Source organism: Prionailurus bengalensis, chromosome C2 (genome assembly GCF_016509475.1).
Source record: "Prionailurus bengalensis isolate Pbe53 chromosome C2, Fcat_Pben_1.1_paternal_pri, whole genome shotgun sequence".
NCBI lineage: Eukaryota > Metazoa > Chordata > Mammalia > Carnivora > Felidae > Prionailurus > Prionailurus bengalensis.
The window spans coordinates 86,932,643-86,955,378 of NC_057350.1; the positions used below are offsets into that span (position 1 = coordinate 86,932,643).

Below are 22,736 nucleotides of genomic sequence, written 5' to 3' on the forward strand. Positions count from 1 at the left end.
GTGACCCCCCAAATTATAATGTTCATATAATAAAACCTTTCAAAGTATTATAATTTCATTGATCACTATTATTCTTATCATCAGGAAGTGCAAGTTCAATTGAACATAATGAAAGATGTGCTATTTAAGAAAGTTCAGGAATTACAGACTGAGACAATGAAAGAAAAAGCTGTCTTATCAGAAATTGAAGGAACTCGTTCCTCTCTAAAGCACCTCAACCATCAGTTACATAAACTGGATTTTGAAACCTTGAAGCAGCAAGAAATTATGTACAGTCAGGTAGACGATACTCTTATTAATATCTTCCATATTGATTTGTTATAGTTGCGGTGGTCAGGATACTGCAATGTCCTGAAAAAAACAAAGATTTTGAAAGCACTCTTGGAGGGATAGATGGATGCTGAAGATGGGGTTTCATGTTTGGTCAGTAGTAGGGTAAGGGAGCCTTAAAAACTATTTTTTTTCTTGATTTGAAATAAACTGGTAAGAGGATAGACAACTCTAGTGAGGGACAGCCATGCTTTAAAGGAACATAGGGCAACCAGGCCTGGACTGAAATAAAACAAGGAGTGAGATATATGAGACCTGGAAAAATTGAGTCTTAGCTGTGCAAACATAGACATCCCACCCCGACCCCTAGACTGATAGTTTAAAAGTATTTTAAAAGTTTTTCTTATTTGTTCTATTCATAGATTCTGTCTCATGAAGCCTTAATATGACCCCTCTCTACATCTTAATTTCCCTGTCTAATGTATTCTTAGTTTCTCAAAATTAAAGATGCTAAAGTATTATTTAAGAAAATAATTCATTGGAAGTTCGTTAAATTTGAGCCATTTGTGGCTAACAATTCGTGACTCCTTTTGTGTATCCCTTAGAAAATGTACCCTCGAAAATCCATGTCCTTGTAAATCCAGTGGATTTACTGCAGTTCCATCCTAGTAGTAGGGGAAATACCTTCCTAGCTGACTTCTTATATTTTCAGAAGATTACTTCTATGTCACTATTATGTATCTTGGTTATTGAAGAATAGTTTGCTATTTCTCCGCTTAGAGTTAAGAAGGATTTTATATTATAAATTATTGAAGGATTAAAGTGACTTTAGTAAATGATGACACCTAAGACTAAACTTATAAGAAAGTGTTTATTGTGTTTTTACATTTGTAGAAATGGTTTTAACTTTGTTTGTCTTTACTATCTTTTTTTAAATTATGTAATAGGATTTTTACATTCAACAAGTGGAACGCCGAATGTCACGATTAAAAGGAGAAATTAATTCTGAAGAAAAACAAGCTCTTGAAGCAAAAATTGTTGAACTTAAAAAGACATTGGAAGAGAAAAAATCTACATTTGGCCTTTTGGAAACACAGATCAAAAAGCTTCATGTAACTTAGTCAAAATACTTTTGGTGCTTTAAATATCCTAGTCATTAGTTACTCTAAGTCAACATGTTCCTAAGACTTTACTTTGGATAGGATGATTACCAAGTTACCTGCATATATAACAAACGTATGAACTAATGTTCATGTTTCTATACTGACTATGAGAGAGAATATAACATTACCATTGATTATGCATTTAATATATTCCAAGTATATTACATGTCTTTAGCATTTCATTTAATCTTTATCAGTGTCTTGTGAGGGACATATTATTATTTGTGTGACAGATTAAGTAAATTGTCCATGGTTATACAACTAGTATGTGGAGAGCTAGGATGTGATCCCTGGTCCATCAAAATACTCTTAAATAGTACCATGATTTAAAACATTGATAAATTCCATTTTTGATTTTGTTTTTTCCAGATAACTTGATTGCCCTTTATCACTGAAATGACCCTTTATGGGTCATCTGTTGTTGTTATTCATATATTTACTTGGTAACAATATTTTGAATGACTATTTTGTTAATAAGGTAAAAATGTTCTTCACCTTTCAGTATTTTAATGTTTATGGTCATATAAAACCTGTATTAAGGGAACCTATGTAATGTAAAACCTATGTTAAAATTTAACTGGAAAGTAAGAGTGAAGGAGTGAGATCATGGATCTGAATGGGATGAGAACCCCAAAGAATTTGTCATTTACAATTTGAAATGCTTGTGTTGAGTGTCCTCTAGTGGTTATAAAAAGAATTGCTCTGAATTCCTTTAGGGCTACCAAGGTGAAAGTGAGCTCTTATTTTGTAAAACAATCAAACAAACAAATAAATATTTATTTTAATATATTTTTTAGTTAATATATAGTATAGTAATGATTTCAGGAGTAGAACCCAGTGATTCATCACTTATGTATGACACCCAGTGCTCATCCCAACAAGTGTCCTCCTTAATGCCCATTACCCACTTAGCTCATCCCCCCACCCAACACCCCTCCAGCAACCCTCAGTTTGTTTCTCTGTATTTAAGAGTCTTATGGTTTGCCTCCCTCTCTGTTTTTATCTTATTTTTCCGTCCTTTCCTCTATTGTGCTCATCTGTTGTGTTTCTTAAATTCCACATATTAGTGAAATCATGTTATTTGTCCTCTGATTGACTCATTTCACTTAGCATAATACATTCTACTTCCATCCGTATTGTTGCAAATGGCAAGATTTCATTCTTTTTGATCACTGAGTAATATTGCATTGTCTATATCTACCACATCTTCTTTATACATTCATCAGTTGATGGACATATGGACTCTTTCCCTAATTTGGCTATTGTTGATAGTGGAAATGAATTTTTAAAGATATTAAAGCTAGTTAGCCTTCTAATGAAGGTTTGCTCTTCTAAATAGTAGCATGACATTGTGAAGTCATTCTGCATTACTTCTCCCATCCCACTCCATCCACTCTTTTGCATAATAGAAACAAAGCCCTTCTGCTTGAAAATCACCTTCAGTTAAAAGTTTTTCATTCTAAAAGTTAATTTTATGAAATGACATGTTTATAAAAAAATTCTTACTGTCTTACTACAATCTTAGGCATTAAAAAAATTTTTTTTTGAGAGTGAGACAGAATGTGAGTGGGGGAGGGGCAGAGAGAGAGGGAGACACAGAATCTGAAACTGGCTCCAGGCTCTGAGCTGTCAGCACAGAACCCAACATGGGGCACAAACTCACAAGCTATGAGATCTTGACCTGAGCCAAAGTCAGAAGCTTAACTGACTGAGCCACCCAGATACCCCTACAATCTTGGGTTTTGATTTCTCAGAAATATAGGTAATGAGAAAGGCATAGGAAGGAGGGAGAGAGGAAAAGAAAGAAAAAGACAGAGGGAGAGAGAAATAGAACTACATCTTGAAACTAGAATGTTTTTGCTTTAGATGCCCAGACAGGACTGAGAGCACTAACCTTGTTCTGAGCTCTGGGTGAGTGGAGAGATGCAAACTGTTATAAAAACAGTAAGCTGGTATCTGGGAATGTGTGACACAGTTAAGCATCTACTGGAATTAGATCTTTTCTAGCATTTTTCTCTCTAGCAAGATGTGATTATACATGTAATTAAATAATAGTAATAATACATGACATTTCTTTGCGTCAAACACTGTTGTATATACCCGTCGACAGTAACATCTTTAATCTTCACAGTAGCCTAGGGAAGTAGGTGTTGTTACCATCTCTATTTTAGAGATGAGGAAACTGAGGAAGAGATTACCCACCAGGGTCAGATGACTAATGTGTAATTGAGGCCATCTGATTCTAGAGCTTGTGCTGTTAACAAGACCCTATGGTTTTTAGACTAAGGTTTATACCTTCTGTGACTTGGGTTGAATCAAATAATGAACTTCCTCCTCATATTTCTACCCATAAATGGCAATCATTCAGTAATTCAGGTTGAACCATACATACTATTTCCCAGAATTAGAACCTAAGCCAAATCAATAAAATCAATAGGTGATAAAATGAAAATGTTTCTATGTGAATATATCCATGTATATTATATTGGAAACATTAGAATGTGAAGAGTGAGATTTAAAACCCAATTATCATAAATATTCAATGGAGCATATAATTTAATATAAGATATGTTTAATAGTATGTGCTTAATGCTATTTAAAATATGTATTTATGTACCTTTTCCCCCTTTTTACAGAACGACCTTTATTTTATCAAGAAGTCACATAGTAAAAATTGTGGTGAAAAACAGTCCCTCATGACCAAAATAAATGAACTAAACCTTTTCAATGACAGATCAGAGAAAGAATTTAATAAAGCCAAAGCTTTGAAACAGGTGCAGTAAAATCATATATGCATATATTAAAAACCACATGTTTTAATACTAATTATAGAAAAAATTTAAAATATATCAAATTATAAGGAAGTAAACTAAATAAGTCACTATAGTAGCTGTATACTAGAGAAAGTGTTAAAGTTATATTATTTCCTTTCAGTCTTTTGAAGAAAATTGGCTTTATATATATATTATAAAAAAATGGAAAATATATGATCTCTTTCCATGTATGTCTCCAAACATTAAATATTAAACATTAAGTATTCTTTAAAAATTATTTTTAAGGGCTTTCTACAGGTTATTGCTGAAGTTACCATAATTTAGTTAACTGTCTCCTGTTTTTTGGATATGCGTTTATTTCCAATGTTTGGTTATTCTGTTATAGTAATCTCAGGGGTGCCTGGCTGGCTCAGTTGGAGCATGTGACTCTTGATCTCAGGGTCATGAGTTTGAGTCCTACATTAGGTATGGAGCCTACTTAAAAATTTTTTAAAAAATTAAAAAAAAACATAAATAGTATTATCATATACCATGGACATGTGTCATTGTATAATTGTTCAATGAGTTCCTTAGGGAAAATTTCTAAGTGTATAATTATGGTCCAAAAAGAATGAATATTTTCAGTATCTTGAAACTATTTTCAAGCCTAATTGTTTTCTAGAGGATTCAGTTAATACGCCCACCAACAGGGTGTAAGCATTCTGTTGCATTCACCACCAGTAAGCCTGGATATTATAATTTATAAAACTTGCCAATTTGATGGGCAGACATGGTATCTAATGGTTTTAGTGTAAACTTTTTTAAACTGGTGACACGTGAAAACATTTCATGATTAAACATAAAATTTAAAATATTTATGTTTAAATAAAAATATTTAAAACATTTTTTCTATTATGATATATTCCATAATCTTTCTTTTTGGATCTCTAGTTTATTATCTTGGCCCATATTACCATTAGGAGATATATACATATACATATACACACACACACACATATACACACACACACTTTTTTTAATGTTTATTTTGAGAGAGAGAAATAGAGAAAGAGAGAGACAGCATGAGTGAGGGAGGGGCAGAGAGAGAGGGAGGCACAGAATCCAAAGCAGGCTCCAGGCTCTGAGCTGTCAGCACAGAGCTCAATGTGGGGCTTGAACTCGTGAACTGCAATATCATGACCTGAACCTAAGTCAGACACTCAACCAACTGAGCCACCCAGGTGTCCCAGGAGGTTTATGTTTTTAAGTAGCTTTGCAAAAGACCTTCATATGTAAAAATATTAACTCTGTCATAAATATTGTCAATATTTTTTCCATTTATGTTTAAATTTTTATTTAGGTTTTTGACATTAAAAACTTAAAAAAATTTTTTTTTAAATTTATTTTTGAGAGAGGCAGAGACAGGGCATGAGCAGAGGAGGAGCAGAGAGAGAGGGAGACATAGGTCTGAAGTAGACTCCAGGCTCTGAGCTGTCAGCACAGAACCTGACATGGGGCTCAAACTCACAAACCACGAGATCATGACCTGAGCTGAAATTGGGCACTTAACCAACTGAGCCACCCAGGCACCCCCTTAAAAACTTTTCTTGACATCAAATATTTAAGTGTTTTTCCCTGCATAATTTTTATGCTTAGGAACTTCTTTATCATACTAAAAATCAAACAAATGTTTACTATTCTAGTAATTGCATTGGTTTCATCTCTTAAATTTAGTTTTTCATGCTTCTGGAATTTATTTTTGGTACATTTGAGATGTATGGATCTAATCTTTTCTCCAACTGAAAAGCTATGTTTTGAAATAATAAAGTCTTACATTCAGGAGGGTTTGTTTCTATTCTGAAAATTGATCTATTTGTGTATTCTTGTATCAATCCCCTATCCATGACTGAATTGTTTAGAATAAAAATTTTTTACACATTATTTTGTGAGATTTAATTTAGAATATAAATGTGCTAATCCATAGGGCTTTACATATTTCCTAGATTGTAAATTTCATTTTTAGGAGTGACTTCTTTCTTTTTTCTTTTAGTAAAATTTAAATTTCAAATTGAAATATAATTAAAGACTTGAAATAACTATAACCCCTTTCTTAAAATAAAAAACGAAGAAAAACCATCACTCAGAGAAATCTAAATTTAATCCTACTTATCTTGGTCAGTGGTCAAATTAGAAAATGTTGTATTTTCAAGTTTGACTTTTGTGGCAATAACAAAAAAATTTTGGTTTGGGTATAACATTAATTATTTCAATATCTGACAATTTTGTTGTTGATAGGATTTGATGATAGAAGACAACCTTTTAAAACTTGAAGTTAAGCGTACTCGAGAAATGCTTCACAATAAGGCAGAAGAAGTACTTTCTCTGGAAAAAAGAAAACAACAATTACACAGAGCTATGGAAGAAAGAATTGAAGAAATTAAGGTTCATAAAACAATGCTTGCATCACAAATAAGATATGTTGATCAAGAACGGCAAAACATAAGGTAATAATTCTAGTTTTAAAATACTGCTAAAAGTTTTTGAAAATGTATGTCTGATGTTAGAAGAACTGACTGGATGTTTATCTTCTCCTTGTTTGAAAAGGCTTTTAATATATAGGGCATATTTTAGTCATAAATCTATGCTTTTTCCTCTCTATCTTTTTTAGAAAATTAATTAATTATTTAATATACATCCAAGGTAGATAGCATATCGTGCAACAATGATTTCAGGAGTAGATTCCTTAATTCCCCTTCCTCATTTATCTCATACCCCCTCCCACAACCCCACCAGCAATTTCCCCCATTGAGGATAATTTTTAAAAAATAAAAAAAACATAAATAGTATTATCATATACCATACTCTCCCCCTATTTCTATCTTCTTTCCCTGCCCTCCACGGCTTCTTTTTCCCCAAGTTCAGCTCTCTGTGTAACATACCTGTCAAGTTCTGTGGTTCAAGTTTTGCATATTGTTTTGTTAATCCTCAAATAAGTTTTGTAGGTATGCAAGATGGTTTAATGTTGATCTGGCTGCATTTCAGGGATGAAAGATGCAAAATAAACTTCTATGCCCTTCCACCATCTTGGCCTCTCTTCTCTCTTTCCTTTGACCTACACTTCATTCTTTAGATCATCCTTTTTACAATGAGATCAATAATTCTCTTGGAACTGATTTTTGTGTATGGTTTGTGTTAAGAGTTCAATAACATGTTTTCCTTTATGGATACCCAATAGCTGCATTTATTGAAACATTTTAGGGGGTTTTGCATATATTTTATAAAAAAGATTTATTCCTAGCTACGTGCTATTTTTAAAAATGTTTCTGTCAATGTTATCTCCTTTTAAATTATTTCATTTTTGGTTTGTTGCTGGCATCGTAAGAAATACAGTTGATTTCTATATATTAAGAATCCAGCAACTTGCTTAAACTTTTGTTAATTCTGATAGTTGATCTGTAGATTCTGATTTCTAGGTATTTCATTCACATCATTTGCAGTGACAGTTTTGTGTCTCCCTTTTCAGTCTTTTAACTTCTCTTTCTCTTGACTCACTGTCCTTGTTATCTAACCTTTAGGTCAGTGCTGACTAGCAGTGGTGACTACAGGTCCCCTTGTCTTGTGCCTGATTTGAAGGCAAAATGTTCATTGCTTTATCATTAAGTATGAATTGTAGAATTAAAAAAAATACTCTTTAGAAGATTATGGGAGCACCCATCTATTTTGATTCATTGCTAAGAGGTTATTTTGTTTCATCAAAAGTGGATGTTGACTTTTGTTATGTGCTTTTCCTGTATTCATTGATATGATGTAGCTCCTTTAGTCTGTTAATATAATTAAATATACTGATTGCTTTTTCAAAGTTCAAACAACATTACATTCCTGGAATAAACAAAACTTGTCTGCCACATACTACATTTTGTATATATCTAGATTTTGTTTGGTAACATTTGTACACAATTATTGCATCCATGGTTATAATTCTCCTTTCTCTATTGCCCTTGTCAAGTCATCAGATTATTAAGGTTATGCTGGCTTTCATAAAATAATTTTGTGTGTTTCTTATTTTTCTATAGTCTGGATAAGGCTGTGAAAGAGTAAAATTATATCTTTCTTGAATTTTCAAAGATCTTACCAGTAAAGCCATTGGAGGCCTTTTTAAAAAAAGATTTTAAACTGTTGGTTCAATTTATTTATTGACCATAGGACAGTGCGTATTTTTTATTTATTCTTGAGTCAGTTTTAGTTAATTATATTTTTTCCTAGGAAAAATTTCCATTTCATCTAAATTTTCAGTTATTGCCATAAAACTGTTTGCTGTATCATTTTATTATTCTTTAAAAATTTTTTAAATATTTATTTTTGAGAGAGAGAGATAGAGCGTGAGTGGTGAAGGGGGCAGAGGGAGAGGGAGACACAGAATCTGAAGCAGGCTCCAGGCTCTGAGCTGTCAGCACAGAGTCCAACATGGGGCTCAAACTCACAAACTGTGAGACCATGACCTGAGCCAAAGTCAGACACTTCGCCACCCAGGCGCCCAGATTTTTATTATTTTTTAATAGCTATAGTGTTTGTAGCTTTTCATTCCTGGTAATGGTTATTTGTGACTTCTCTGTTTTAGGAGGGATCATCTTTCTTATAGTTAATGAATGTTATTACTGTTTGAAAAAGAAATGTTTCTTGATTTTTTTCTATTGTGAATTCATTTTCTATTTTATTAGTTGCTGCTGTCACATTTATGATTTTTTCCTTCTATCTTTGTGGGTTTATCTTGATGTTCTTTAACTTCATGAGAGTGATGGTTAGCTAATTATAATTTTCATCTTGAAGGCTAAAACAAGTTAGCTATTTCACGCAATTTTTTTCTTTAAGGGCCAAATAGTAAATATTCTAGGTTTTGTGGGCCATGTGGTCTCTGTTGCAACAACTCAACTCTGTCATTGTAGAGTGAAAGCAGCTATAGATACTAAGAAAATAAATGAGCGTGGATGTGTTTCAATAAAATTTTTGGATGCTGAAGTTTGAATTTCCTAGAATTTTTACTTTTCATGAAGTATAATTTTCCTCTCATTTTTTTTTTTTTTGGAATAACTTTACATTTAAAAATGTAAAAGCCATTCTTTGCTCATGGGCAGGCAGGATGTTTTGCTGACCCTAGATTTTTTATCACTGAGTAGTTCATTTTCCATTGCACACATCTACCCCAATTTATGTGTATATTTACCTATTGATGAACATTTGAATTATTTCTTGTTTTGGCTATTACAGATTAGGCTTTATGAATATATGTTTTCTTGGTATGAATATATACTTCCTTTTCTCTTGAGTAAATACCTAGAAGTGGATCATATGATAGGTATTCTTTTTGTCTTCCCTGTCTTTCATTGGCTTTACTGAATTTTGTTTTTCCTTTGTTTCCTCTTTTATTATTTGAAATATATACATTCTAATTTTAATATTTTTGTTGGTTATTCTTAAATTCAAAAGAAACTTTAACCTTCCCATTTCTTTGTGAATACTGAAGATTAATTAGCCTCTGATTTTTTTCATTCATAAAAGAGATAAGACCTTAGCATCTTTTATTGCTATATTTCCTCTCTCCAACTTTCACATATCATTGAAATCACCAATTATAGTTTTAGGTTGTTATTTATTGTTTTTAATATTATGTCTCTATTTTTAAAGAACTCCTTTGTCATAACTTGTGTTAAACTGTACAGTTGCCAGCAAGAATTTCAATGTAGCTATATACTTTTTTTGATTTAATATTCTTTCATGTATCCTTTGTCATCCTATTTTCTGGATTCTCATTTCATTTCTCTGGAGTATGTTTTGAATTATTTTCCAGAATTGATGTTTTCTGAAATTTTTGAGTCCTTGCATGTTTAAAACATATTTATTCTACTCATATTTAAATTACAGTTGAACTTTGAAAGCATTGTTTTGTATTCTTCTAGATGATAGTGTTGTTTATGAGAGGTCTGATTCAGACTAATTCATTTTATTTAGTATGGTGTCTGGTTTTTGTTTGCTTTCTGAAAAGGTTTGGGACACTCTTTTTATCCTTAGGGTTTAAGAATTTCCCTATGTGTCTGGGTGGTTCTTTTCATTTTTTATTTTTGTTTTTTCATTTTTCTTGTTTGAATTTTGTGAGCTCTTGCAGTTACTTCATTAATGCTTTTCTTCAGGTCAGGAAAATATTTTTCTACTAGTTCTCTAATTTTTTTCTCATACTATTCTATGTTTTCTGATTTGTTGGCTCATTTTTGGTGGATATTGTCTTAGATCTGTCTTCTGGATTTCTTAATTTTACTCTCATTTTAAAATTTCTGTTCTTTTTATTCTACTTTTATTTTTTTTATATTTATTATTTATTATTTATTTATTTTTTAAATGTGAAATCTATTATCAAATTGGTTTCCATACAACACCCAGTGCTCATCCCAACAGGTGCCCTCCTCAATGCCGATCACCCACTTTCCCCTCCCTCCCATCCCCCCATCAACCCTCAGTTTACTCTCAGTTTTTAAGAGTTTCTTATGGTTTGGCTCCCTCCCTCTCTAACTTTTTCTTTCTTACTTACTTTCTTTTTTTTTTTTTTTAATAGCCATTCTTTTCAGTATGAAGTGGTATCTCATTGTGGTTTTTATTTACATTTCCCCAATGACTAAAAAGATGTTGCACATCTTTTCATGTACCTTTTGGCCATTTCTATACCTTCTTTGGAAAAATATCTTTTCAAAATTTTTGCTGGTTTTAACTGAATTATTTGTCTTTATGTTGTTGAGTTGAAAAACTTATTTATGTATTCTACATGCTGGACCTTTATCAGACATATTATTTGGAAAATTTTCTCATATTCTATGGATTGTCTTAAATTTTTTTTTTTCTGAAATTTATTGACAAATTGGTTTCCATACAACACCCAGTGCTCATCCCAAAGGGTGCCCTCCTCAATACCCATCACCCACCCTCCCCTCCCTCCCACCCCCCATCAACCCTCAGTTTGTTCTCAGTTTTTAACAGTCTCTTATGCTTTGGCTCTCTCCCATTCTAACCTCTTTTTTTTTTTTTTTTCCTTCCCCTCCCCCATGGATTCCTGTTAAGTTTCCCAGGATCCACATAAGAGTGAAACCATATGGTATCTGTCTTTCTCTGTATGGCTTATTTCACTTAGCACCACACTCTCCAGTTCCATCCACGTTGCTACAAAAGGCCATATTTCATTTTTTCTCATTGCCACGTAATATTCCATTGTGTATATAAACCACAATTTCTTTATCCATTCATCAGTTGATGGACATTTAGGCTCTTTCCATAATTTGGCTATTGTTGAGAGTGCTGCTATGAACATTGGGGTACAAATGGCCCTATGCATCAGTGCTCCTGTATCCCTTGGATAAATTCCTAGCAGTGCTATTGCTGGGTCATAGGGTAGGTCTATTTTTAATTTTCTGAGGAACCTCCACACTGCTTTCCAGAGCGGCTGCACCACTTTGCATTCCCACCAACAGTGCAAGAGGGTTCCCATTTCTCCACATCCTCTCCAGCATCTATAGTCTCCTGATTTGTTCATTTTGGCCACTCTGACTGGCGTGAGGTGATACCTGAGTGTGGTTTTGATTTGTATTTCCCTGATAAGGAACGACGCTGAACATCTTTTCATGTGCCTGTTGGCCATCCGGATGTCTTCTTTAGAGAAGTGTCTATTCATGTTTTCTGCCCATTTCTTCACTGGGTTATTTGTTTTTTGGGTGTGGAGTTTGGTGAGCTCTTTATAGATTTTGGAGACTAGCCCTTTGTCCGATATGTCATTTACGAATATCTTTTCCCATTCCGTTGGTTGCCTTTTAGTTTTGTTGGTTGTTTCCTTTGCTGTGCAGAAGCTTTTTATCTTCATAAGGTCCCAGTAATTCACTTTTGCTTTTAATTCCCTTGCCTTTGGGGATGTGTCGAGTAAGAGATTGCTACGGCTGAGGTCAGAGAGGTCTTTTCCTGCTTTCTCCTCTAAGGTTTTGATGGTTTCCTGTCTCACATTTAGGTCCTTTATCCATTTTGAGTTCATTTTTGTGAATGGTGTGAGAAAGTGGTCTAGTTTCAACCTTCTGCATGTTGCTGTCCAGTTCTCCCAGCACCATTTGTTAAAGAGGCTGTCTTTTTTCCATTGGATGTTCTTTCCTGCTTTGTCAAAGATGAGTTGGCCATACGTTTGTGGGTCTAGTTCTGGGGTTTCTATTCTATTCCATTGGTCTATGTGTCTGTTTTTGTGCCAATACCATGGTGTCTTGATGATGACAGCTTTGTAGTAGAGGCTAAAGTCTGGGATTGTGATGCCTCCTGCTTTGGTCTTCTTCTTCAAAATTCCTTTGGCTATTCGGGGCCTTTTGTGGTTCCATATGAATTTTAGGATGGCTTGTTCTAGTTTCGAGAAGACTGCTGGTGCAATTTTGATTGGGATTGCATTGAATGTGTAGATAGCTTTGGGTAGTATTGACATTTTGACAATATTTATTCTTCCAATCCATGAGCAGGGAATGTCTTTCCATTTCTTAAGATCTTCTTCAACTACCTTCATAAGCTTTCTATAGTTTTCAGCATACAGATCCTTTACATCTTTGGTTAGATTTATTCCTAGGTATTTTATGCTTCTTGGTGCAATTGTGAATGGGATCAGTTTCTTTATTTGTCTTTCTGTTGCTTCATTGTTAGTGTATAAGAATGCAACTGATTTCTGTACATTGATTTTGTATCCTGCAACTTTGCTGAATTCCTGTATCAGTTCTAGCAGACTTTTGGTGGAGTCTATCGGATTTTCCATGTATAATGTCATGTCATCTGCAAAAAGCGAAAGCTTGACTTCATCTTTGCCAATTTTGATGCCTTTGATTTCCTTTTGTTGTCTGATTGCGGATGCTAGAACTTCCAGCACTATGTTAAACAGCAGCGATGAGAGTGGGCATCCTTGTCGTGTTCCTGATCTCAGGGAAAAAGCTCTCAGTTTTTCCCCGTTGAGGATGATGTTAGCTGTGGGCTTTTCATAAATGGCTTTTATGATGTGTAAGTATGTTCCTTCTATCCCGACTTTCTCAAGGGTTTTTATTAAGAAAGGGTGCTGGATTTTGTCGAAGGCCTTTTCTGCATCGATTGACAGGATCATATGGTTCTTCTCTCTTTTTTTGTTAATGTGATGTATCACGTTGATTGATTTGCGAATGTTGAACCAGCCCTGCATCCCAGGAATGAATCCCACTTGATCATGGTGAATAATTCTTTTTATATGCCGTTGAATTCGATTTGCTAGTATCTTATTGAGAATTTTTGCATCCATATTCATCAGGGATATTGGCCTGTAGTTCTCTTTTTTGACTGGGTCTCTGTCTGGTTTAGGAATCAAAGTAATACTGGCTTCATAGAATGAGTCTGGAAGTTTTCCTTCCCTTTCTATTTCTTGGAATACTTGAGAAGGATAGGTATTATCTCTGCTTTAAACGTCTGGTAGAACTCCCCTGGGAAGCCATCTGGTCCTGGACTCTTATTTGTTGGGAGATTTTTGATAACCGATTCAATTTCTTCACTGGTCATGGGTCTGTTCAAGCTTTCTATTTCCTCCTGATTGAGTTTTGGAAGAGTGTGGGTGTTCAGGAATTTGTCCATTTCTTCCAGGTTGTCCAATTTGTTGGCATATAAGTTTTCATAGTATTCCCTGATAATTGTTTGTATCTCTGAGGGATTGGTTGTAATAATTCCATTTTCATTCATGATTTTATCTATTTGGGTCATCTCCCTTTTCTTTTTGAGAAGCCTGGCTAGAGGTTTGTCAATTTTGTTTATTTTTTCAAAAAACCAACTCTTGGTTTCGTTGATCTGCTCTACAGTTTTTTTAGTTTCTATATTGTTTATTTCTGCTCTGATCTTTATTATTTCTCTTCTTCTGCTGGGCTTAGGCTGCCTTTGCTGTTCTGCTTCTAGTTCCTTTAGGTGTGCTGTTAGATTTTGTATTTGGGATTTTTCTTGTTTCTTGAGATAGGCCTGGATTGCAATGTATTTTCCTCTCAGGACTGCCTTTGCTGCGTCCCAAAGCGTTTGGATTGTTGTATTTTCATTTTCGTTTGTTTCCATATATTTTTTAATTTCTTCTCTAATTGCCTGGTTGACCCACTCATTCGTTAGTAGGGTGTTCTTTAACCTCCATGCTTTTGGAGGTTTTCCAGACTTTTTTCTGTGGTTGATTTCAAGCTTCATAGCATTGTGGTCTGAAAGTAAGCATGGTATAATTTCAATTCTTGTAAACTGATGAAGGGCTGTTTTGTGACCCAGTATATGATCTATCTTGGAGAATGTTCCATGTGCACTCGAGAAGAAAGTATATTCTGTTGCTTTGGGATGCAGAGTTCTAAATATATCTGTCAAGTCCATCTGATCCAATGTCTCATTCAGGGCCCTTGTTTCTTTATTGACCGTGTGTCTAGATGATCTATCCATTTCTGTAAGTGGGGTGTTAAAGTCCCCTGCAATTACCACATTCTTATCAATAAGGTTGCTTATGTTTATGAGTAATTGTTTTATATATTTGGGGGCTCCGGTATTCGGTGCATAGACATTGATAATTGTTAGCTCTTCCTGATGGATAGACCCTGTAACTATTATATAATGTCCTTCTTCATCTCTTGTTACAGCCTTTAATTTAAAGTCTAGTTTGTCTGATAGAAGTATGGCTACTCCAGCTTTCTTTTGGCTTCCAGTCGCATGATAAATAGTTCTCCATCCCCTCACTCTCAATCTAAAGGTGTCCTCAGGTCTAAAATGAGTCTCTTGTAGACAGCAAATAGATGGGTCTCTTTTTTTATCCATTCTGATACCCTATGTCTTTTGGTTGGCGCATTTAATCCATTTACATTCAGTGTTATTATAGAAAGATACGGGTTTAGAGTCATTGTGATGTCTGTATGTTTTATGCTTATAGTGATGTCTCTGGGACTTTGTCTCACAGGGTCCCCCTTAAGATCTCTTGTAGGGCTGGTTTAGTGGGTGACAAATTCCTTCAGTTTTTGTTTGTTTGGGAAGACCTTTATCTCTCCTTCTATTCTAAATGACAGACTTGCTGGATAAAGGATTCTTGGCTGCATATTTTTTCTGTCTAGCACCCTGAAAATCTCGTGCCAATTCTTTCTGGCCTGCCAAGTTTCAAAAGAGAGATCAGTCACGAGTCTTATAGGTCTCCCTTTATATGTGAGGGCACGTTTACCCCTTGCTGCTTTCAGAATTTTCTCTTTATCCTTGTATTTTGCCAGTTTCACTATGATATGTCGTGCAGAAGATCGATTCAAGTTACGTCTGAAGGGAGTTCTCTGTGCCTCTTGGATTTCAATGCCTTTTTCCTTCCCCAGTTCAGGGAAGTTCTCAGCTATGATTTCTTCAAGTACCCCTTCAGCACCTTTCCCTCTCTCTTCCTCCTCTGGGATACCAATTATGCGTAGATTATTTCTTTTTAGTGTATCACTTAATTCTCTCATTTTCCCCTCATACTCCTGGATTTTTTTATCTCTCTTTTTCTCAGCTTCCTCTTTTTCCATAACTTTATCTTCTAGTTCACCTATTCTCTCCTCTGCCTCTTCAAGCCGAGCTGTGGTGGTTTCCATTTTGTTATGCATTTCGTTTAAAGCGTTTTTCAGCTCCTCGTGACTGTTCCTTAGTCCCTTGATCTCTGTAGCAAGAGATTCTCTGCTGTCCTGTATACTGTTTTCAAGCCCAGCGATTAATTTTATGACTATTATTCTAAATTCACTTTCTGTTATATTATTTAAATCCTTTTTGATCAGCTCATTAGCTGTTGTTATTTCCTGGAGATTCTTCTGAGGGGAGTTCTTCTGCTTGGTCATTTTGGATAGTCCCTGGCGTGGTGAGGACCTGCAGGGCACTTCCCCTGTGCTGTGGTGTATAACTGGAGTTGGTGGGCGGGGCCGCAGTCAGACCTGATGTCTGCCCCCAGCCCACCGCTGGGGCCACAGTCAGACTGGTGTGTGCCTTCTCTTCCCCTCTCCTAGGGGCGGGAATCACTGTGGGGTGGTGTGGCTCGTCTGGGCTACTTGCACCCTGCCAGGCTTGTGATGCTGGGGATCTGGCGTATTAGCTGGGGTGGGTAGGCAAGGTGCTCGGGGGCAGGAGGGGCAGGCTTAGATCGCTTTTCCTTAGGTGATTCACTTCAGGAGGGGCCCTGTGGCAGCGGGAGGGAGTCAGATCCGCTGCCGGAGGTTTGGCTCCGCCGAAGCGCAGAGTTGGGTGATTGCGCGGAGCGAGCAAGTTCCCTGGCAGGAACCGGTTCCCTTTGGGGAGCAAGTTCCCTGGCAGGAACCGGTTCCCTTTGGGATTTCGGCTGGGGGATGGGCGGGGGAAATGGCGCTGGCGAGCGCCTTTGTTCCCCACCAAACTGAGCTCTGTTGTCAGGGGGCTCAGCAGCTCTCCCTCCCTTTGTCCTCCAGCCTTCCCGCTTTCCGAGCAGAGCTGTTAACTTATGACCTCCCAGACGCTAAGTCGCGCTTGCTGTCGGAACACAGTCCGCCCGGCCCCTCCGCTTTTGCAAGCCAGACTCAGGGGCTCTGCTTGGCCGGCGAGCCGCCGTTCTGCCCCGGCTCCCTCCCGCCAGTCCGTGGAGCGCGCACCGCCTCGCCGCCCTTCCTACCCTCTTCCGTGGGCCTCTCGTCTGCGTTTGGCTCCGGCGACTCTGTTCTGCTAATCCTCTGGCGGTTTTCTGGGTTATTTAGGCAGGTGTAGATGGAATCTAAGTGATCAGCAGGACGTGCGGTGAGCCCAGCGTCCTCCTAAGCCGCCATCTTGCCGCAACTCCCTTAAATTTTTAATAGTATTCTTTGCTGCAGAAAAGTTTTTAATTTTGAATAAGTACAATTTATCTACTTTGTCTCTTGTTGCTTGTAGGTAGTCTCAATTAATAATCCATTTAAGAATCTAGGGGCGCCTGGGTGGCGCAGTCGTTTAAGCGTCCGACTTCAGCCAGGTCACGATCTCGCGGTCTGTGAGTTCGAGCCCCGCGTCGGACTCTAGTCTACTTTTAAAGATAGTCTCATTCTCTGTCTCCCTCTCCACTTCCTTTTTGCCTGCTCTTCATTCTTTGCCCCTCCTCCTCTTTCTCTCTAGATCACTGATTTAATCTTTCTTATTTACTACAATTAAATTGAAAAGGGAAAACTATTTGCAAGGATTTTTGTTCCTTCATTGGTTCTTTCTTTTCATACTAGCCCATTCTTGCTTTATGGATAGTTTTGGATCCAAATTCTCTCATCTTTTCGAGACACTGGGATACTTTGAAAGTTCTTTTGTCCCATGCATTATTTTTGTATCCCCTAGGGTATGTTCTGTGTTTGCTCATTTTGTTCTTTTCATTTATCCTGTTAACTTCCCAAAATGTCTGATAGTCTTTGGCTTTCTGTTATATTTATTAACAAGTATTTAATTAATAATCATGATGATTGATATAGTTAGCTGGTATGTATGTCTTCTGCAATTAGGTAGATCTTTTTTTTCCAGCTGGTCTCTCCTGTAAAGGGAGGACTGCTTGTAGGTGCTGGGCTAATCTGTCCCTTCAGGGTCATAAGGAGTTTTTCCCTGAAGGAGTTTATTTTGGGTGATAAAGACTTTATTTTCTTTATGGATGGAACTTTGTTTTTTAATAACCTCCACTTTCTTGGGGGCCTGGAATTACATCATTTTTTACTTTTCTCTCCAGCTCCAACATACAATGCTAGGAACTTTCGTAATTTGGGAGGTTCTCATTGGAGCATAAATAATTCCTGCCAGCATTTCTGTATACTTTGAGGGGTTGAGGAGAGTGGCCCAAATGTTCTGTAGCAATCCTTTTATTAATTACTTTAATAAATGGCCTCAGAGATCATTCTTGATCTTTTTCTTATTTCTGGGCTTGAATTTTCTCCACACTTCTTTGGTGAAACATAGCTCTTTTTTTTTTTTTTTTAACTTTTTAAATGTTTACTTATTTTAGACAGAGACAGAGTGTGAGCAGGGAAGGGCCAGAGAGAGAGGGAGACACAGAATCTGGAAGCAGGCTCCAGGCACTGAGCTGTCAGCACAGAGCCTGATGTGGGGCTTGAACCCATGAACCACAAAATCATGACCTGAGCTGAAGTTAGATGTTTAAATGACTGAGTCACCTAGGCACCCTGGTGAAACATGGCTCTTACTTCTGCATTAATCTTCTGTACATATCTCCATTTTCCCCCCATGTCAGTCATATCCCATTTGTTTCTCATTTTTTTTGTGAATTCATGACAAAATGTGTCTTTCTTGTTCCCAGAGCTGTGGTGGGTTTTTTCCCTTTATTCTTTAACATTTTAGGAAGGAGAGATATACTTGTACTCAGTCCACCATCTTAAGCTGGAAGGCCAGTTATACAAAGGATGAATGAATATTTTTTGATAATACAGCAGTAGTACTGTTACTGCAAAGCTGTAGCTTCTGTCACTTAATATATTTTACCACCAACTTTCTTTAAGAGTAAGAAAACTGGTAGGTTGAAGATCTCTGTTTGCCATGGTTAGATGGTGCACCTTCATGATGTTGTAGTAGGCAAATGAGTCATTCTTCATGTTGCCATGCAAATATTAGCATTATTAGTATTATTATAAAATTAGTTTCAAAAAGTTCATAAAATAGGAATTTACTGGAATAAAAGGAAAAAACAATCAGCATATAAAAATTCTAAATCTTGGGAGACAATTCTTCGTGGGTTTCTCATATTTCTGTATGCCTTGCAAGGAATGGTACTAAGTTTCCTGTTCTGGACTATCTTTAAAAAATCTTGGTAAAAAACATATCAAATATACCATCTTAACCATTTTTAAGTGTACAGTTCAGTGCTTAATATATCTTTAATATTCACATTGTTGTGTCAGATCTCCAGAACTCTTTCATTTTCTAAAACTGGAACTCTATATGCTCTACACACTAAGCTTCCATTTCCTCCTCCCTTCAGCCCTTGGTAACCACCATTCTTTCTATGTGAATTTGACTGCTTTAGATACTTCATATAAATGGAATCATGCAGTATGCTATCCTGAGGCTGTGAAGTGATATTGTGGTTTTGATTTCCATTAAACTATCTTCTAAAAGATGTTCGGATAGTGCCAGAGAGCAGCTCCAGCAACCAGGGGTTCCTGAAGGATGAATGGCATCAGCAAAAAAGTGAAAACAAAACAAAACAAAAATAAAATGGACATAGACAACAGCAGTGTGTTGAACTGGTCGATTTATTGTAGCAAACGTGGCATTATATTGGCTAGTGATTTCCTTGTAGCATATGTCATCTATGTTTTGACCTAATTTTGAAAATGTTCCTATGTGGAATCAACCTTTAAGAAATAACATGGCGATTTTCTCATAATGTCCCGCCCTTTGATTATTGATTAATCTCTTACGTTATTCCATTATGGACCTGCGTTTATCTATAATCTTATAATTATAAAGCATTTGCTTTGCTGTTTTCATGAAAGGTCATCTCTCTCTCAACACCTCAAGTGGAACAGTTACAGGGACATGACCTCCCGGTTGTTTTTTTCCGAACCACTTGAAGCCAGAACAATGTGTTTGCCTCGGTCCGAGGTGCCAGGAAGGGGCCGAAAAAGCCTTAGAAACCCATGCCTCATACATTCTCAGAGAGACAATGCACCTAGGAACCAATGAACCATTCTGTACCTTAACCGACTAGGTTCAGTCATCATCTGGAAAGCCTCTGGGGGCCAGGTGGGCCTAGGGGTTGAAGTCACCTGTGCCCAGAGATACACTCCTTAGGTGCTGGAGTGGGGCTTTCAAATCCATATGTCTCTCCTTTACAGGCCCTCTTTGCTGACAAATGCATGAGGTTATCCTTCCTGTAAGTAGAGGAGTCTCCATAGGGGATGGCAAGGGCTAAATGTAAGGCCGCACAATTTCTTGCGGAACCTTATTTTCTTTCCTAATGGTTCTTTTCCCAGGGGGCCTGGCAAGGGCAATTCCCCAACAGACAATACCCCAGGTACTTTTATTAAGGCCAAATTACCTAAAAGCGGGAGTACAAGTACTGTCGGTGGGCTGCCTTGCAGTCACCAATCCGTCCACAGCCTGGGCCTTGCCATCAGGCTGGGATAGCTCGGCTTCCAGCAGGACACCAAATAGCTTCAGAAGCTAGAGGCAGTATCCTCCCTGTGGAGTAAATATTGAATATATTTGCTTAGTTTCCATTATAAAATATTTGGCTTATCTAGCTTGAGGTTTCTCAGCTGTGATACAAACCTGTGGTGTGTGTAGCATCCATTTGAGCCCCTTCTCAGCTTCATGGGATTTCAAGAGCACTGCAAGCAGGAATCTCATGCTGCTTGGTATGCCATAAACGATAAAGTCCTTTTTCTCTGACCTAGGAATCTTGTGCCAGCATCCATGCCAACATCCATGAAACCATGGCAGGCTAACTTCTTAGCTTTCAAATAGGATGAAGCCTGAGACCTTCCCACTAATTATAAATTGAAAAGAAAGAACACATTTAACCTGTTTGAATTCAGTAGTAATACAAATGTCTTATATAAGAATACTCTAGTCCTTTTTAAAAAAGTACGTTATGGGGCGCCTGGGTGGCGCAGTCGGTTAAGCGTCCGACTTCAGCCAGGTCACGATCTCACGGTCCGTGAGTTCGAGCCCCGCGTTGGGCTCTGGGCTGATGGCTCAGAACCTGAAGCCTGCTTCCGATTCTGTGTCTCCCTCTCTCTCTGCCCCTCCCCCGTTCATGCTCTGTCTCTCTCTGTCCCAAAAATAAATAAATAAACGTTGATAAAAAAGTACGTTATTTGTTTTTCAGTGCTTAATTTTTCTTTTTCTTTCCATTTTAGTGCTGAGTTTCATGAGAGGCTAAGTAAAATTGATAAGCTGAAGAACAGATATGAAATCCTTACTGTTGTTATGCTGCCTCCTGAAGGAGAAGAGGAGAAAACACAGGCCTATTATGTAATAAAGGTAATCTTAATCGATTCATAGTTGTGATAAAGTGAAGTATCTTTTGTACTGGCAAGTATCTTGCCAGCTCTTTGTTAATAACCAAAATGTCATTGTTTTTTGTTTTTTGGGTTTTTTTGCCATGCAATTTCATATTTCATGGTGCACTCATAGCTACTAGATTAGAGCTATAAAACATTAGTGGTTAGGTGGAGGTACTGAAGGTATTTTTATACACCTTGAGTCCAGGAGGTCAAAGAGGGGTCTGGACGACTCTTTGATACTTTTTTTTTTTTTTTTTTTTTGGCTATCATTTGTGTCATGTCAGTTTCCCTCATTTATTCAAGATTTATAATCTATTTTATCCTAAGACCTGCATGTCTTTAATAAACACTCATGTAACAACCTGTTCAACACCTCAGGCTCAAAGCTTTACTTCCCCATAGCTATCTGCTCATATGGCTGTATCCTAGACCGCATCATCCCCTGGAGCTACACCACCTTTGAATCTTATTCTCCAATTTACCACTGCAGCTCTGGTAAGGCAGATATCCAGAGAGCAAGAGGACTGTTCCTTTGCCTTCATGTTAGATGGGAGACAGACACATCAGGTGAATCTGCTCTGTTCTGATGTTTGAGAGTTGTCTGCCACTTCATGGTTATCTTTACCTAGTAACCCATAAGGAGAAATGGAGAAGTGATCAGAAATCGGATGCATTTCCCTGAGTACTGCTATATTCATCTTTCCCATGTAGAAAATACCCTGAATAGGTGTGATTTACCTTACACAGAGGTCTGGGAAGTTACTCAAGACGCTAAAAGGGAATGGAAAATTTAATTCATTTTTCCTCTATCATACACTGATAGGAGTGAGAACATCTCCCAATTCACACCTTTAGAGGATGGCCCTCATGGATGGATGTTCCCTTTCCTTTGAGTTGTATTTAATCTTCCAAGTTTCCTTCTATAGCCCTTCTTTGAGCATGCTCTTAACAGACGCATGGAGTAGGATATGCCTGCCACTTTGCCTCAGGAAATTCCACCTATATGAAAAAGGAGTCCCAGCTGTCAAACCCTTCTTGTAACTCATCAGTCTGTATTACTTGAAGCTTCTGCCCTATACTAATGAGACTTTCCTCCTCTCTGGTTTTGAGAGTCCCTGAGGGGTGAAGGGTAGGCTCTAGTCTGTTCAGTGTTGGGAAGAAGGTAGATGTTGCAATTCCAGTTAAGTTTCTCTTTTAACAAGGGCTGTGATGAGTTATCTAAAAGCACTGGTGTTAAGAGTGCCTCCATCATCAAGTGACCTTGAATAATTTATTTAATCATTTGGGGTGCTTAGTTCCCTCACTTGCAAAATGAGGATATTATTACTTTTGCTGTGAGAAGTAAATGAAGAAATATATGTAAAGCTCTTAAACAGTGCCTGGAGTAAAATGAGCCCTCAGTAAATGTTAGCTGTCATTATTTTTATTGCTGTGATGATGATGGTGGTAATAATGCATCCATTTTTCAGGAAAACAGGCAAATTTTTTGAGGAAAAGAGTATATGCCTTCTGTTCAC

General features: G+C 36.9%; 1 protein-coding gene across 1 annotated transcript in view; it reads left to right on the forward strand.

Annotated features, from left to right (window-relative positions):
* The window catches only part of CCDC39 (coiled-coil domain containing 39), a 52,484-nt gene that overhangs the window by 24,133 nt on the left and 5,615 nt on the right, over nucleotides 1-22,736 (forward strand). Inside the window, exons 10-14 of the mRNA XM_043594835.1 lie at nucleotides 85-279; nucleotides 1,218-1,382; nucleotides 4,070-4,207; nucleotides 6,482-6,690; nucleotides 21,073-21,196. Coding sequence (XP_043450770.1) covers nucleotides 85-279; nucleotides 1,218-1,382; nucleotides 4,070-4,207; nucleotides 6,482-6,690; nucleotides 21,073-21,196 — 831 coding nt within the window. The remainder of the gene's footprint in view (nucleotides 1-84; nucleotides 280-1,217; nucleotides 1,383-4,069; nucleotides 4,208-6,481; nucleotides 6,691-21,072; nucleotides 21,197-22,736) is intronic.